The 16523-nt window shown below is 36.6% G+C and overlaps 2 protein-coding genes across 5 annotated transcripts; both read right to left on the bottom strand.

The window, feature by feature from the left end:
- Nucleotides 1–208: 208 nt before the first annotated feature.
- LOC105764848 (calcium-dependent mitochondrial ATP-magnesium/phosphate carrier protein 2) lies at nt 209–4108 on the bottom strand. The gene is made up of 4 exons (XM_012583624.2): nt 3064–4108; nt 1177–1962; nt 933–1023; nt 209–843 (listed from the first exon to the last, which is right to left on the bottom strand). The coding sequence occupies exons 1-4, from the start codon at nt 3509–3511 to the stop codon at nt 651–653; spliced, it is 1518 nt and encodes a 505-aa protein (XP_012439078.1). The 5' UTR covers nt 3512–4108; the 3' UTR covers nt 209–650.
- Nucleotides 4109–11048: 6940 nt separating this feature from the next.
- On the bottom strand, nt 11049–13811 carry LOC105764847 (uncharacterized). 4 transcript variants are annotated; one of them, XM_052625490.1, is made up of 5 exons: nt 13678–13811; nt 12194–13049; nt 11939–12097; nt 11557–11838; nt 11049–11425 (listed from the first exon to the last, which is right to left on the bottom strand). In XM_052625490.1, the coding sequence occupies exons 2-5, from the start codon at nt 13043–13045 to the stop codon at nt 11294–11296; spliced, it is 1425 nt and encodes a 474-aa protein (XP_052481450.1). In that variant the 5' UTR covers nt 13046–13049; nt 13678–13811; the 3' UTR covers nt 11049–11293. The 4 variants fall into 4 exon arrangements, with proteins under 4 accessions (XP_052481450.1, XP_052481451.1, XP_052481452.1 ...); XM_052625491.1 differs by having other exon boundaries at nt 13707–13809; XM_052625492.1 differs by having other exon boundaries at nt 13697–13789.
- Nucleotides 13812–16523: the final 2712 nt, after the last annotated feature.

The following is a 16523-nucleotide window of genomic DNA, read 5'->3' as shown; positions in this document are numbered from 1 at the left end:
CTATTTCGTTTATAAAAGACATGAATTCTTGCTCCAACTCTTCGCTTCTCTTTAACTACTACTCGTCCTCAACAAAACAAATTAAACAGAGACTGATCCGGGCATGTTGGGTGTTTTTCATGAAAGCTAACAATATCTGATTTCATGTTAAATGGAAAAAATTGTGACTAAAACAGCCATAAAATCAGTTATATAGTCAACAATATCATTAAGAAAAAGCTATGACTATGTTCTTAACAAATAGAATGCATATCAAATACAGATCAATCCATTTCATAACCTATAACTTCAATAAATCAATTTCTATGAGATGAGAGATCCCCTTCATCTCCTGCATCCGACTCGAACACGATATGAACAAGAGGGGCAAAAGAAGAAAAAATTGAACAGTATCATACCTATTGATTTCGAAGACCGACATAATTATGTCATATAAACCCGATTCTCAACGTTTCGTTTCGATAAGCCTGGTCTAAAAAAATTTTACTACAAAACTATGTACCTCATTCTCTGAAGGGGAATTATCACCTAACTCAAAATAATCATCTTACTCATTTAATCATCTTATTATCATTGTATTCGTCAACTCTAACTTCGGTTCTGCGATAAATATAAGGCAGCTAGGCCCGACTGCAGAACTCCTGTGGACTCTAGTCAAGTTCTAGACTCTTTTTCATAGCCTCATAAACCAAATATGTAATGCTTGCAGCTGGGACAACTTTGAGAAGATTAGGAAATAGTCCTTTGTAAAAACCTCTATAACCTTCATTCCGAAAGGTTTTCCAAAATACGTCAGACATTCCATTATACGCAACACCTGAGGTAGTGCGTTGAGCTTGCATTCTGTGAGAACAAAAAAAGAAACTAGTTACGATGATGTACGGATGAACCTGAATGACCAGAAAAAGAATTTCTACACATTATAATCATACCTCGTTCGAATAACCTGCAAAGGATAAACACAGGTTGCTCCTAAAGCTCCAGAAATTGTTCCACAGCCTAATTGCACAAGAGGACCGGGTTCTATAAGACGAAGAAAGAGTCATCAGAAAGCAAATTGGGTAAGAAATTCAGAAGAAACACACAAATTAATGAAAAATGAAAAACCAGAAAAGAAGATATAAGAAAAAGAGCAAAAAACAAGCATAAAATAAGAGAGGCAGATAGTATAAATACCACTATCTTGAAGAATATATGACCTCGAAAAATCTTTCAAGGTCTCATAGACGGTAAGGTCGATGCCAGCATATGGGATAATCCCAAGAAGAGATGGCACAAGACCTTTATAAAATGCTCGAGGACCCTCTTGAACCCATATATCCTTAGTTAATTTCCCCAGCTTGGGAGGCTTTCCACCTTCCGAAGCACAAGTCTGTAATCGAGTTTTTACGAGATCCATTGGGTAGATAGCACATTGTGCCACAGCACCGGCTACTCCACCAGCAAAAAGTCTCCCACTAGCACCTATATCACCCTTCTTATCCCCTCTACTGTCTCCTATTACAGTCTTTAACATTTCATAGGCATAGAACTTTATAGCACTTTCAGGAGCTACTTTCACAACATTTAACCCATTACCACGGAAAAACCCCAAAATACCATCTTCCTTCAATATTTTTCTTACAGCTGGCAGAATATCAGCATTTGTAGTTTGCACTTGTAAAACAACCTTCAGGCGATCAAGAGGAGCAGTTGCAGTGCGAGAAGCTGCTCCGGCTATTCCTCCTGCAATAAAATACTTGCTTCTCTTAACATGTGTACTGATGCCCTGGGGAATAACAGCTGTTTCTCCGATATCTACAAGGCAAACCTTTTCCCAATGATGATAGATGTTCTCCATAGTAGCTTCATGAGGATAGAGTAGAAGGAAATCTCTCCATTCTTCAAATGTTATAATTCCATTGTTGTCCTTATCAACATGCTCTACAAATCGTGCAAGTTCCTCATCATCGATACAAATCCCTGCAAAATACAAACTGCCAGGGCTTATAAGATGAAAACAACTGTTATTACAACCATGGAAACAACCAGCCCCTCAGCATCCAGCAAAAACAAACTGACACAACTTTCATACTGACAAGAAACTGTCTCTTGATATCAAGCCAGACAAACACTTTCCTTAAATGGCGGCAAACTCTCTTGAAAGCTTGTATAGATCCTTACTGGCCAAACTGTAGGATTTGCCGAGGCACCTCAACAAATGCAGATGCATTCATAAAGGAAATATAAACAAAAAAAAAAAAAAAAAGATACAGATTCTGGTCTGACAGATTTTGGAGGAAAGAAAACACCCTTTAGAAGCTCCTTTAAAATAGAATGGACATACCGTTCAGATTTCAGCTAAGCAAAACTTTGGCTCAGAATAATTTGTAAGAAAAAGAACACAAACTTGAACAAGAGAACATCAAAATAATAATAATAAATTCCCAATTACCTTCTTTTTGTTTCTGTTGATTTAAGAACTAAAATATGAAAAGTTCAATATTCAACACCATGGCAAACACATCGGGCATGTGAAGCTTTATAACCTCTCATAATATTAGACGGGTTTTGAACAGTCCCAAGATACACCATTGCAAACATGGGCTTTTACATAACAAACCAGCAGAGGCAGCTTCCTAACACCTAACTTTAAGTTACTCCAAATTCGGTTTAGAAATTTGAGCAAGACAACGCATTCCCACAACTCGCAATGTAACCTATCCCCAACAACACAAACATACCGGAAGAATTCAAATTGCCAACCGAATTAATGCATTTGGATGAATAAGGCTATCTACTTTCCTTAAAGGTACCAAACTGCGGTTTGATTTACAAAACACTGCAAAAGCAATTTCTCCAATCTCACAATGATGGCAAGTTTTCGGAGCAAAAGGGGCAATACGAAGATTGAAAGCAACATACAATTTCTCAATTTATAAGCAAACTTTATAATGATTTCACTATCAACCCCAATTAATGCAACTACCTCACCACACCAATCAAACATGTCAAGATAAAGAAAACAAAACCAAGAAAAATAAATTAATATAAAAAATACTATAAAAAAGGAGCATAGCATACCAGCCTTAACAAGCGCATCCCAAAGCTCCTCAGGCAAAATGCACCCATTGTGCTCCACATCAATAGCTTGGAAAATCCTATAAAGTTCAAGCTCTTTGTCATCCATATACCTTTTAAACTCTTGATAATCCACGCGCCCATCTCTGTTTGCATCGCAGACTTTCAACAGATCGTTGGCGTACTTATACTCGGCCGGAATCTGCAAAGCCGAGAGACCCTTTTCGATCTGACCGTAATCCAAGAATCCCACATTGGCTGCATCGAAAAAGTTGAACAAACTCCGAATCCTTAAATCCCTTTCCTCCTTCGTCTCGCGTAATGCCAAGAGAACGTGATCCATTGAGACGGGTCCCTTCTTTTTGACGGGGTTGCTACATCCGGCTTCGGATTTCGCTTCCATTTTAGGCAAGCCTACATGTTCCACGCCCTGCCCTGCTGCGCCAGGCATAACAACAAACACCAAAACGATGACGTTTACGATTTACCTTTAATCCGAAAATCACTTATTTTTCTGTGAATGTTGTTGTATCTCGGCACTGTTCTCTGCAATCATGGAGCTTCGAAGGGAAGATCTGTTTTTTTATTAAACCGGAAACAAACAACAGAAATAAATAAGTAGCCTTTTTTTTTCTTTATTCCTGCTTTTTTTTAAAAAAAAAGGGGTACAAATAATATACCCAAGAATCAATTAAGGAAAGGACGCAAAAAATTGACTGGAATTAGTGAGAGAAATAAAAGAGGTAGACTTTTCTTTGGGGTAGGGGAGGTCAAAAAAGAAGGAAAAATAGAGTCAAAACTCCAAAGGAACAGGCTTATAAAATAAAAAAGAATGGGGATGAATTCCAAGTAGTTTGAATGCTGTGTTTTGTTTTTCTGTTCCAAATATCAAATTCAATCAAAGAAAACAATAATAGAGCGGGATTGAATGAAGGAAGGAAAAAGAGGGCGGTTCTAAGGAAAGGGGGAGAAAGAGAAATTGGGAAAATACACGTGCAAGATTATTGAAGGTAGAACAAAGAGTATGGTTCAAATTCCCAACTTTGAAAACCCAAGGTCCAGATGATGAGATAACACGTATTACCCCCCCCCCCCCCCCAAAGCTCTTTAAACAATCAAAATTAATTAAGCATTAACTGAGTCGGGATAAAACTAAAGGCTAAAACACCATTAAAAGCCCCTTTTTTTTTAATTTATCGAAATAAGCTCGGTATTTTATTATTTACCAGAATGACCCTTTTTTCCGAAAGTGCGTCCACGTCAGCGCAATGTCAGGGGACATGGCAGAAAAACGCGTCCTATGTGGACATAAATCGCTTTGCCTATGTGGACATAAATCGCTCCCTCAATGGCGCATTTTGCTGCCACATAAGCACTCCCCTAGGGACGCGTTTTGCCCGTTTCTTCCACGTTATGTTTTGGATTTTTAGGGTTAGGATTAAGGTTTTTAGAATTTTTAGGGTTTTAAAGAAAGAGTAACAAATAAGGGATTAGGGTCTAGGGTTTCTTAATTAAATTAATTATAATTTTTTTCAAAATTGGATTAGGTTTCGTGTTTATAGTTTTTTAAGAAAAAATTAATTAAATTAGGGTTTACGGTTACATGAGTAATTTAATTAAAAATTTATTAAGAAAATCGCTCCCACGTGGACGCGTTTTTGATACAGTAGGTCCTGCAAAAATATTTTCGAGTTGAAATTTTTGAGCAAATAGTATAAAAAACGCTTCAAGCAGGATGTTTATCAGAAGAATTTCTGAAATCGCTCTCACGTGGACGCGCTTTTGCTACAGTAGGTCCTGAAAAATAATTTCGAGTTGACGTTTCTAAGCAAATAGTATAAAAAATGCTTCAAGCAGAATGCTTTATCAGAAGAATTTCTGAAATCGCTCCCACGTGGACGCGCTTTTACTACAGTAGCATGTTTGGGTTGAGGCTATAAATGAGGCAAGAAATGTTCTCAGATTGCATAAGTTACAGCAAAAACAATTTAGAGAGGCTAAGAAATTTAGAAATTAAAGATGAGTGAACGTATTAATGTTGTTATTTATTATGATGGTGAGGTTTGCCACACCGAGAATGGTGTTGTTTTTTTATCGGAGAATACAGTGCAACTAATTTTTAACCAGAACATAGATTTGACAGAACTTCGTAAAAGAATTAGGCGTAAAATTTTCAGAACGACGCCAATGAAAGTTTTGTCTATTACGTATCGATTTTATTCTTCTGTTGATCCGGTGACATATGACTTGTTCGACATAAAAGGTACTCGTAGCTTGGAGGCAATGGTGCAAACCCATCTTGCTAGTGGAGTACCTTATATTGAGTTATATGTACAATTTACATCGCCAAATGATGTACTTGCGACTGGTGTTCGAAAGGTATACACAACCCCTGGCCGACACTCGGTTAGCGGGTTACAAAACACGGAACAGCCTATGTTTGGTAGCGGTGTGGAATGCACATCCCTTGCAAGATACTCTGTCTGTGGATGTGACATGTACGTCGGTGGCTCGATGTGTGATGCTGGAAATACGTATTGGGGAACGGCATCAAGTTCTAGTGGTTGGCAATCTACATTTAATTGGGGACGTTATGAAATGCCCAGAAGAATGGATGATGTACTCCTTACGACGTCCACCGGTGAGGGGACCTCGTACGTTGCAGATGATGCTGGGTTAGAAGATGACTCCGATGTGGATATACCTCGAGAGCCCGGGCCCGATGGTGCAGAAGTTGGCTTATTTTACGACCGAGCCTATTCCAATGAACTCAAGATCTTGAAAGGAGTTCAAAAGAAGAAAAAAATCCACGATTCAGAGCATACTCACCTCCAGCCCACATGCATAATGTCGATCTGCCTACAGATGATGCGTTGGAGTTTCTAGAGCTACCACATCGGTTGCGTGATCGTATAAGTTCGGGGCTAGATTCAGGTGAATTTAAAGTTGGTAATCAATTTTCCAACAATGATAGTTTTATTGGTGCTTTGAAACAACATAACATCACCAACGGCGTTAACTACTAATACGTGGTTAAATCTAAATCTGATAAGTTTGAGGTAAAGTGTGCCGTGCAAGACGTCACATGTTCATAAAAAATCTACGCCTCGTTGAGGAAAAGGACAAGGTTGTGGGAGATAAAAAAGTACAAAGGTCCACATACATGTGCTACAGGTACAGTATTGACGGTTTCTGAATAATACTGTTATTATGTAATGTTGCATTATTTAATGTACTCCATTTATAGGTGTTTTATAAGATCATCCCAAGATGGATTCAGCTATGTTAGCTAGCTTGATACTACCTACGGTGAAGGTAAATCCCAAGACTTTAGTGTCAGTCTTAATTGCCAATATTCGTAGCCAAATGAGTACACGCCCTCTTACCGCAAGGCTTGGATAGCTAAGCAGAAGGCGTTTGAGAAGATGCATAGTGGGTGGGAAGCTTCATATAATGAAATATGGTAGTGGTGTCAAGTGCTAGAGAGATACGTCCCAGGTTGCATCACAGACCTTGAAATTAAAAATGGGTACTACAACGACCGATTACTACGTGGATGCCAAGTGTTCAAATGCCTATTTTGGACCTTTAAGCAATACCGAGACGCATTTCCATACTGCAAGCCATTGGTACAAATTGACGGTACATTTATGTTTGGTATGTATACACATTGGCTATTGCTTGTAGCGGCACAGGATGGCGGTGAGAGAATTTTTCCAATCGCGTTTGCAATAACACCGAGGGAGTCATCTGATGACTGAGATTTCTTTCTATCTAGGTTAAGGAGGCATGTGTGCCCCCAACCTAATATCTGTGTTATTTCAGATTGAGGTACAGGTATACTAGCTGCATTTGATCGACAAGGAAGCTTATGGCAGCGCACACACCATCGATATTGCCTAAGGCACGTTGCTTCCAAAATAAACTATTTTGTATTTTATTACATTAATATAAACTATTTTGTACAAATAAATAAAAATAAAAATCAATCTCCGTGCCTGTCGGATTCAATGCCACATGGCGGTCGTCAACGGTTACGCGCTGGATTCCTTCTTTGCCCAACTTCCGGCGGGGGTTGTGGTTACTCTGGTGGGGATTCTGGTTCATCCAGTAGGGGATCTGGTTATCGGTGTTGGGACGATGAGCCACCTTGGTAGAATAGTGAATATGGAGGTGTTTGCATCACCAACGGCGAAGGTGTTTGAAACTCATATGGTGATAGGGTTTGGTAAAAAGAAGAGCTCCCCGACGCCCCCTCTTGTGATCTCTCATACGACAATGGCCTATACATCGGCGGTCCACTCAGCGTATTCGAAAATGGAGATGAACCGGGCCATTGACTCTAACCTGCCATGAAACTAGGAAAAGGAAACATATAAGGGTTAGGATACATAAAAGGGTTAGGATACGCACCTAGCATCATCTAAAAAGGCTGTGCCGTGGGTATCGTTGGTTGAACTGTTGGGTTGGGTTACTGTGTCAGTGCTATTGCTGGGCCTGATGAAGTTATGGGCGCTGATGATGGACCGGATAAATTTTTGGGCCTCGTTGATGAGCCTGCGCCGTCGTCCATTCTTCTTGGATTTAAAGGGCCACGTTGTTCCCTTTGGACACGCAATTGCCGCTGCCTTTCCTCTGGCGAGAGTAAATACGACTTGCCATGGATCCTAAACCATGACATGTATTCCGGCACGCACGCTAACTCTGGAACGATGATCGGTTCCCGAGTAGGTATATAGTCATACCGATCTTCCCACATCTGGATGTAGTGTGACTAGAATCTTGGTCAATCTGTATGCAATTACCGTAGGTCGATTTTGTGATGATCATCCAACACCTCAGCTGACACGGAAATCAATTTTCGGAATCCAAATTGCCGTAATACTCTGTCCGACTGGTGCATCTCCACAGTCACAAAGTTGGCCAATGGGACTTTCACATGTCAATCATTTGGATTTTGCAAGTACTCATTCGGAATTACTGCCCGAATCGCCGGATCCTCGTATGGTGTCCATTCAAACTATATGACCATGATGGAAATATTAGTTATGTACTAAATACTAAATACCAATCGACTTACTTGTGCTTCCGACTGTTGGTCCAATAGAAGCCGTATATCTTCAAGAGAGGTAGGTAATCGAGCATAACTTGCCGGATGGTTCCACCTAATTAAATAAATTTTTAGCATTCGATTATATTTTAAATCTATGTAATAATTATAAAATATAATATAAAATTTACCTCGTTATAAGTGAGAATGTATACGGGTGGTCCACTTGAGGACGTAAAAATGGAAAGCGAAACCGTGTCTATGACTGCAGTAGTGACAAGCAACCTCCGATTTTCGCTTTATTCGGTCGTGTCGCCCCGCACATCTCCCGGTACAATGTTGCCAACACGGCAGAGCCCCAGCTAAATTCACCAACTGCTCGAAAATCAACGAGTTTCAGCAGCCATCTTAGATGCACGAGGTTACGTGACAAGTCCGGCATCAGATAACCTCTAATTATCTGAAGAATGTATGCCCGAGCATATATGATTCTTTCTATTTCGGTTGAATCATCATCCGGATCCGGAAATGTGTCTCGTAACCAGCTCATCTTGATTCGACCTCTGTTAATAATCTCTGGAATAGCATCCAATAGCTCGTAGCATACCGCTCCCCAATCACCAGATTGAATAGACCCGGTGACTGCGTACCCGTCCACTGGTAACCCCAATTGCATATTGACATCTTCCAAAGTGATAGTGCACTCTCCACATGGAAGATGGAATGTGTGCGTCTCGGGTCTCCACCTCTCAATCAACGCACTGGTGAGTTTCAGGTCCAACTTGCATCCCCGGCCTACTGTCGCCACATGCCAAAAACCCGCCTCCCGCAGGTAATTCTCTACCAACAGTGATGGAGGACCATGCATATTGCGGATATAACATTGCAATATCCGATCTACAGACTTTTATAACAAATAATAAAATAATAATTATTTAAAATTGCATAAATAAAAAATCCTAAATAATATTTAAAAATTAAATTTAACACTTACCATTTTCATTTGTTCCACGGATATATGCTTGTCATCAAGACGAATCAATTCCCTGGCCATTGCTAAATTGGTAAAAATTTTTACGATTTAAAAAAAGAATTCAAAAAAATAAATTTTAAAACTATTTTAAAAAAAATTAAAAATTTGAAGCTCTTTTAAATAGGAATTTGAGAGGAATTTGAGAGAATATTAGAGAGAAGTTGAGAGAAAGGATTTAGTTGTGAAAAAGAATGAAGGTTGGGGGGGTTTTATAGTTTTTTTTACCGTTGGGGGGTCACCAACGGTCAAAAAAGTAGCCGTTGCTACTGTTCACACGCGGGTAAAACGCGTCTCCAGAGGAGCGCTTGCGTGGCAACAAAATGCGCCCTTGAGGGAGCGATTTATGTCCACGTAAGCAAAGCGCGCCCTCAGGGACGCGTTTTTCTGCCACGTCCCCTGACATCGCACTGATGTGGACACGCTTTCGGGGAAAATGGGCCATTTCGGTAAATAATAAAATACCGGGCCCATTTCGATAATTTTTTTAAAAAAAAAAGGGTTTTTTTCTTGTATTTTGCCCAAAATTAAAATATATGGGCTTTGCCTTCCAGGAACACAACCTCAGTTTGTTGAGGCTTGCACTACCACCCCAGCTACTCGGTGCTTAAATATTTTAGAAATATATTACTTGATTTTTTCATGTATTGTAATTAAAATATTGTGTGATTATATATAACTTGAAAGTGATTTTTTAAATGAAAGAATTAGAAGATTAAATTCTTGAAAATAAAAGTAAAAGAACTGCGTTTCAAATATACAAAGTGTAGAAATTTAGAGTCATGGTTCTTTGAACCAAACAAGTCAATCAAACCCAAAATTGAGCGAGGTATTAATCGGAAAAAGACATCTGACTGGTTAATCCACGAACCTTAAACCTCAGGCTAGAAAATTGATTAAACTTCTTTTAATGATATGTTTAATTCAATAATACAAACGAATGACTGAGTAATCTAATTTAAAAAATTTGCTTAAAATATATTTTAATTTTAAAAATAAATAAATAAATAATGTAGTAGGAGTTTTAAGTGAAAATGGGCTCACCCTTGATCAAACTCTCTATCTCCTTATTTTACGCATGATTTTCTGGAAATGAACTGTAAAAGTTTCAGATGAATTTTAAGCAAATAAATAAGACTACGTTATGACACGAACGAAAATATTTATTAATTTTAAATGAATTAAATTAATTTTTGTTTAAAATAATAAAATTAAAAGAATTAAGTTTAAATTTAAATTTAATTTGTAAACATATTCTTGTAACGAAGTAGCTCCAAATCCTTAAAATTTTATTCTCATAAAGTCATAAAAGGTTCACAATATCTCCATTTTATTTAGTAAAATAATTTTCAATTTACTTGAAGTGATCTTTTACTTGGAATTTTTGATTTTTTATCTAGTATTTGATGTAAATAAAGTTGTTGAGGTGAGTGATTTGTAATAGCCGAGTGGCTGTTGAGCAGTAAATGGGCTTAAATCATTCATTGTTTTCAATCCAGGTGAACAAATCTCCCATGTTTTAAAAGAATTCATAAATTTAAAAAAATCAATATTTCTTGCAAGTTAAAAAATATTTTTTTTCCTGAAGTTACAATAATGCTAAGATTATTAAAAAATACATTAAATGCTTTTTTTTATGAAATTACAAAATGTTCTAAAAGTTTCAAAAAAAGAAATTATAATTTTAAAGGTGAACTTGAGCTTAAAAGCCTGATACAGGAGCTCCATTGGGATTGACTACACTACTATTTTAATTCATTAATTATAAAACGTTGTTTTGCTCTCCTTATTTTGCGCATGATTTTCCAGAAATTTTTTTCTGCATGATTTGCACAGTTCATCTGAACGTAACGTTCAAATACATATTATACATATCACTACTTTTGAAAGAAACTATTAAAGCTAAACTGGTAAAAACTGAATACTTGTATTCTGAATCTTTTAGTGTATTATTCATGATTTGATTATTGTTGATTACATGCCAAATAGTAACAACCTACTAACAAGTTGAACTGCCTAACTGACTTGCAGCTGTACTCTTAACCATTTTGACAACTAAAATATATATGATACATATATATATATCACTATTTTGACAACAAAGTTACTGGAACTCTTGGATGCAATACAGAGCGGAGCTCATCGGAGCACCTTCACATCCCAATTGCTTCATAGCCATCTTCTCCCTCGCGTTTAAATTGATAATGAACGGCAAGAGCGATAACAGCTACCACACCAATCAAAGCTACCGCGGCCCAAAGGACTGTTACCACCATAATACTGTCCTGTGTCTCATCAGATGATTGTTTCATTAAAACATTATAGGTTTCATCGAAGTTAACATTTGTATATTTGAAATAGTTGGACTAATGGATTTTCTTCGTCAATGTTCACCATTTGGGAGTTGGAAACTTACTTGAACAACAGTGCGCAAGGTATGCATTGGCTTGGGCAAGTCATCCGCAACCAAAATGTAGAACAGCCCCATGACACCAGTATGATGTCTGATTCTACTGTAATTGAACTCCAAAATCAAAGTCTCCCCTTCAGATATCTCCACAGTTCCGGGTTTAGGATAGCAGGTGGTCATTCCTACAATGTAACCAGCTTCGTTTCCCGGTTCTTCTCCTTTCCCATAAGTCGGTAATGAAGAACACATAAGTTGGCCATCCTCAAAGTCACCAAAATCAAACAGACACTTTTTCGTCATCATCAGATCGCATGTATGCATACATACATATACATATACATTATATAATGGTATAAAAGTGATGCGCAGAAATAAGACATTTCAATACCTCTCTATAGAGAGCAGAACCAGTGCCACCTGAATGTTGGTGTGCAACACCGTATATGAGATAACCACCAAACGGCACGTCAAGGCTTATCCTTTTGGTGTCGATGCATCCATCATTGCCCAATCCAGTGGCATCACAAGATTCAATATCATATTCAATCTGCATCAAATGTATTCAATGATGATATTTCACAAGAAGTTTTATTTGACAAAACAGAAATGGTGTTGCAGCACATAAACGAGATAGTTCATCTACCTTGCACTTGTGCTCTGCATTAATCTCAGTTGAACTAGGGGTCCTTTTCCAACTATCAGTGATATCAAATATATAAATTTTAACAGGCAAGACGAACCTATCCATATCAATCCACTTCACAGTGTATCTAAGGTAAAGGGTTCTTCTAACAGCCTCAAACCCATGTTTCACCTTGCATTGGGTACGATCGTAACAACATAACAATCCTCCTTTATAGTATGGCCTCAAAGGTCTTCCATATTCATCGTCCGTAACATTATACAGATCACAACGACATTCTGTACATCCCAACTTGTCTTCCGCACCCCTTGTATCAATTGCATGAACATTAAGCATCCATTGCTCCTCAAACCCTGAAGGAACTTCAGCAGGATTACCGACTTCTATTCCATATGGATCGGGAATATGAGTTGAAGTTTTCCGTGTCTCAGACCCGAGGCCAAAGAACTGACTAAGAATTCCATTCTGACAAATCCCACTGTTTCCCCCAGAAATATAGTCCGACCTGTTAACCTTTTTAAGGTCATCCAACTTCGATATTTCCACGCCTTTACGTACATAGTATCTAACAACAACCCAATGATGCAGGTACGTCTCGTGCAGTGGAACAGGATTCCCGGTCTCATCAATTACTTCTGCATCGAAACTTTTCAAGGCAATATGACCTTTCGGAAAGTCGACATTGAAATAGAACCTATTTTCCACGGATCCTGGTCCGAGCACGAACTTGGGTGACAGGAAAACAGCAGTATGTATCTTATTTTCATTTCCCCAAAAGGCATGTGAATATGGTAAACTTAACGTCACCAAAATCCCAACCAAAACTAACCATCCCGGATTATAACTTGCCATTTCCCTGTCATTTCAACAACTAGAGTCAAACCATACAATCTCTTCAAAGCTAACTATATATTTCACGTATTTGAACTAAAAAGTAAATGTAATAAGACAAGAGTTAGTTCTATGGGGGAGGGGATGAATTATCAGCAAGTTAATAAGATTATGTTGTAGTCACCAGTACCCGTGATGTAATCATTCGTACCAGATATATACATGTATCCGACCTTAATATCTAAGTACAGAAGCAACATAGTTTTTGGCAACAGTACATTGCAATAAAAGATTTTTAAAATAGTCAGTTGATAACTATTCATCTTCACCCAGTTTATTTTGATAGTTCTGAGGAACAATTTTGAAAGCAATATTTTTGAAGCAGTATGCCTGTGTGTATACTACTAATGAAAACGAAATCAACCACCCAAACTGGAAAATTCCACCGGGGATTTCAGCAAATTACGAGTAAGTGCAATTTGGGGGAAGAAATACAGATAAGGGCAACTACCAAATCCATACATGAAAGCAATCCAAATGAAAAAGAAAACCCAAAGAAGGAAAACAAAATTTAAAGCTGCAAATCTTCAGAAAACCAGGAAACAAATAGGGACGATCAAACAAACAAACAAACAAAACAAAACAAAGCGTACCAAAGCGTTCTGAGTTTACCGCTACTCACCCTTCAGCCACTACTCCACGAGCCACTCGTTTCTCTTCACATATTTAAGTTACACATCGATATGGGATGGGAATGGGAAATTGAACCTAACAAAATGCAAACATAAGCGATGACGCCAATAATTTGATTTTCTTTTTTAATATTTAATTAAAGTTTTTCGGATGATTTAGCCATGACGATTTGGGATAAAATCTCCAAGATAATTGGACTGTTATCAAAACCATTAGTTTCCATTTATAACCAAGATACCTAAATTAGTTTATAATCCTATTAACCAACTCCAAACGGTAGTAGCAAGATTTAGGGTGTGTATTCGGTTAACCGACCGGTTCATCGACCCGAAATAGCTATAACCGAATTAACCAACCTTTTAAAATTTTTAACCGTTAACTGAATCGAATTTTTAAAAAAAAAATTAACCGAACCAAAATTTTTTCAGTTAATTAGGTCGGTTAACCGAATTAACCAAAAATTATATAGTTTTTATTTTTGGTTAAAAATTAACCGAATTAACCGAATTACCCGAATTGAATCACTACATAATTAAAAATATTACATAAGTATTTGAATCATTACATAATTAAAAACATTATATAATTCTTGAAATTAACACATAGTTGAAATGTAAGTCTTTAATATTCTGCATTTATATACATTTCTTCTATCCAAAAAATCTTCATTTGCATTAAACCTAAAAAAAAACATGTGTAATTGGGTAGATACTAGACCTGTCCATGGGCCGGGCGGCCCGGCCCGGCCCGACAGCCCGCCCGAAATATGGGAGGGTTCGGGTAAAAATATAGGCCCGAAATATGGGCTTGGGCAAAAAAACGGGCCGGGCCTCGGGCACCACTTTTTTGGCCCGATAAATATATATTTATTATTTTAATTTTAAAATACTTCTAAAATAAATTTTTTTATTTTTTATTTTTAAAATAATTTTTTAATGTTTATTTTAAAAATGGGCCGGGCCGGGCCGTGTAACACCCTTTACCCGTATCCGTCGCCGGAATAGGGTGCGAGGCATTACCAGAACACATACACTTGTAAACGTATTTAATCGTATTATAAAATTTCAACTAAATTAAAGCTTTCAAATTTTTTTATTTAACATGCTTTTATAATTTTTAACAATATATCCTCTAAATATTATATTCATAATAAATAGGGCCTACGAGACTCGATTTATATTCATGCAATTCACAAAGTCTTAACAATTCAATGCTTCATTTCCTTTTCATTCAATTCATAATTTCTCATGTTCACAATTCAAATCAATTTCTTAGTCCAATATACATTTCAATATCACCATAATTCTTTTAATTCAAGTCATATCACTAGCAATAGAAATTTCCATTTACTTCTCATACAATTCAATATCATTAAGTTCAATACTAACACGTATTTACCATTTAACTCAACGTTTATCAATTATGATTGAATATAAGACCGATTTATACACAAGTCATTCATATATTTTCCAATTTTCCTCCTTCTCCTCTTCATTCCACATCCGTAATATATATAACACGCTTAAATAACATTAACTATATTTTCACAATTTACTTGTAAGTAAATTCCAATCTGTCTATCCGAGTCAGAGTCGCTAAATTATTTATATCTTGAGTTACGAAACTCAAAATTAAGATCCGTAAATTTTATCTGAAGCTAGACTCACATATCTTCTTACCATAAATTTTTCAGAATTTTTGGTTCAGCCAATAAGTACAGTTTATTCTTTAAAGTTTTCCCCTATTTCACTGTTTGACAGTTCCGACCCTTCTTCACTAAAAATTAATTATCTCATTGTACAGAATTTGGATGATGTTTCCGTTTGTTTATTATGAAAATAGACTCATTAAGGATTCTAAGCATATAAATTATAATTCATAATTATTTTTGTACAAATTTTAATGATTTTCCAAAGTCAGAACAGGGGAACCCGAATTCATTCTGACCTTGTCTCACAAAACCTATTATATCTCATGAATTACAATTTTATTGCTTATACCGTTTCTTCTATGAGAAACTAGACTCAATAAGCTTTAATTTCATATTTTATTCATCCTCTAATTCAATTTCTACAATTTATGGTGATTTTTCAAAGTTAACCTACTGCAACTGTCCAAACTGTTTTAGTGCATAATGTTAATTACCATTTTTCCCTAAGCTTTCAATAAATGATAATTTCATCCCTACTCAATTAACCTCTCAATTGAGCTGATTTTTCTCAATTAACACACTATTCCATCACTTTAAACTATTTTATAACCTTTCAAAATCAGAATTTTAGCACTAGACATTAATTCTAAACTTTTTCACAATTAGATCCTACAAATCAATTTCTATCGAAATTACCTAATAAAACCATCTCACAAACAAATTAAAGCTTCCATTTCATGCTATTTCATCATAAACTTACAACACATATTCATAGCAACTTTCAATTTCGTTCATAAAATCAAAAACTAATGAATTCAACAAGTGGACCTAGTTGTAAAAGTCACAAAAACACAAAAATTTCAAAAAATAATCAAGAATTGAACTTACATGATCCAAATATATGAAAAAACAGCTTGGAGGGACCCTTCAATGGCGTTTTTTTTTTGCTGAGAAATATGAAGAATGGCCTAGAAACTCTTTTACTTAAGATTTTTATTTGTTAACTTTTACAAAATTTCCAATTTTGCCCTTATTACATCACTTTTCCAGATTTTTCTTCTCTTATGCCGTCTCAACTATTCCATATTGGCACATTTATTCCTTAAGTCCCTCCTTATTTACCACTTAAGCTATTTAATCACTTTTAACAAATTT

Source organism: Gossypium raimondii, chromosome 12 (genome assembly GCF_025698545.1).
Source record: "Gossypium raimondii isolate GPD5lz chromosome 12, ASM2569854v1, whole genome shotgun sequence".
NCBI lineage: Eukaryota > Viridiplantae > Streptophyta > Magnoliopsida > Malvales > Malvaceae > Gossypium > Gossypium raimondii.
The sequence above is the reverse complement of the archived record's forward strand: the minus strand, read 5'-3'. Positions and strand labels throughout refer to the sequence as shown.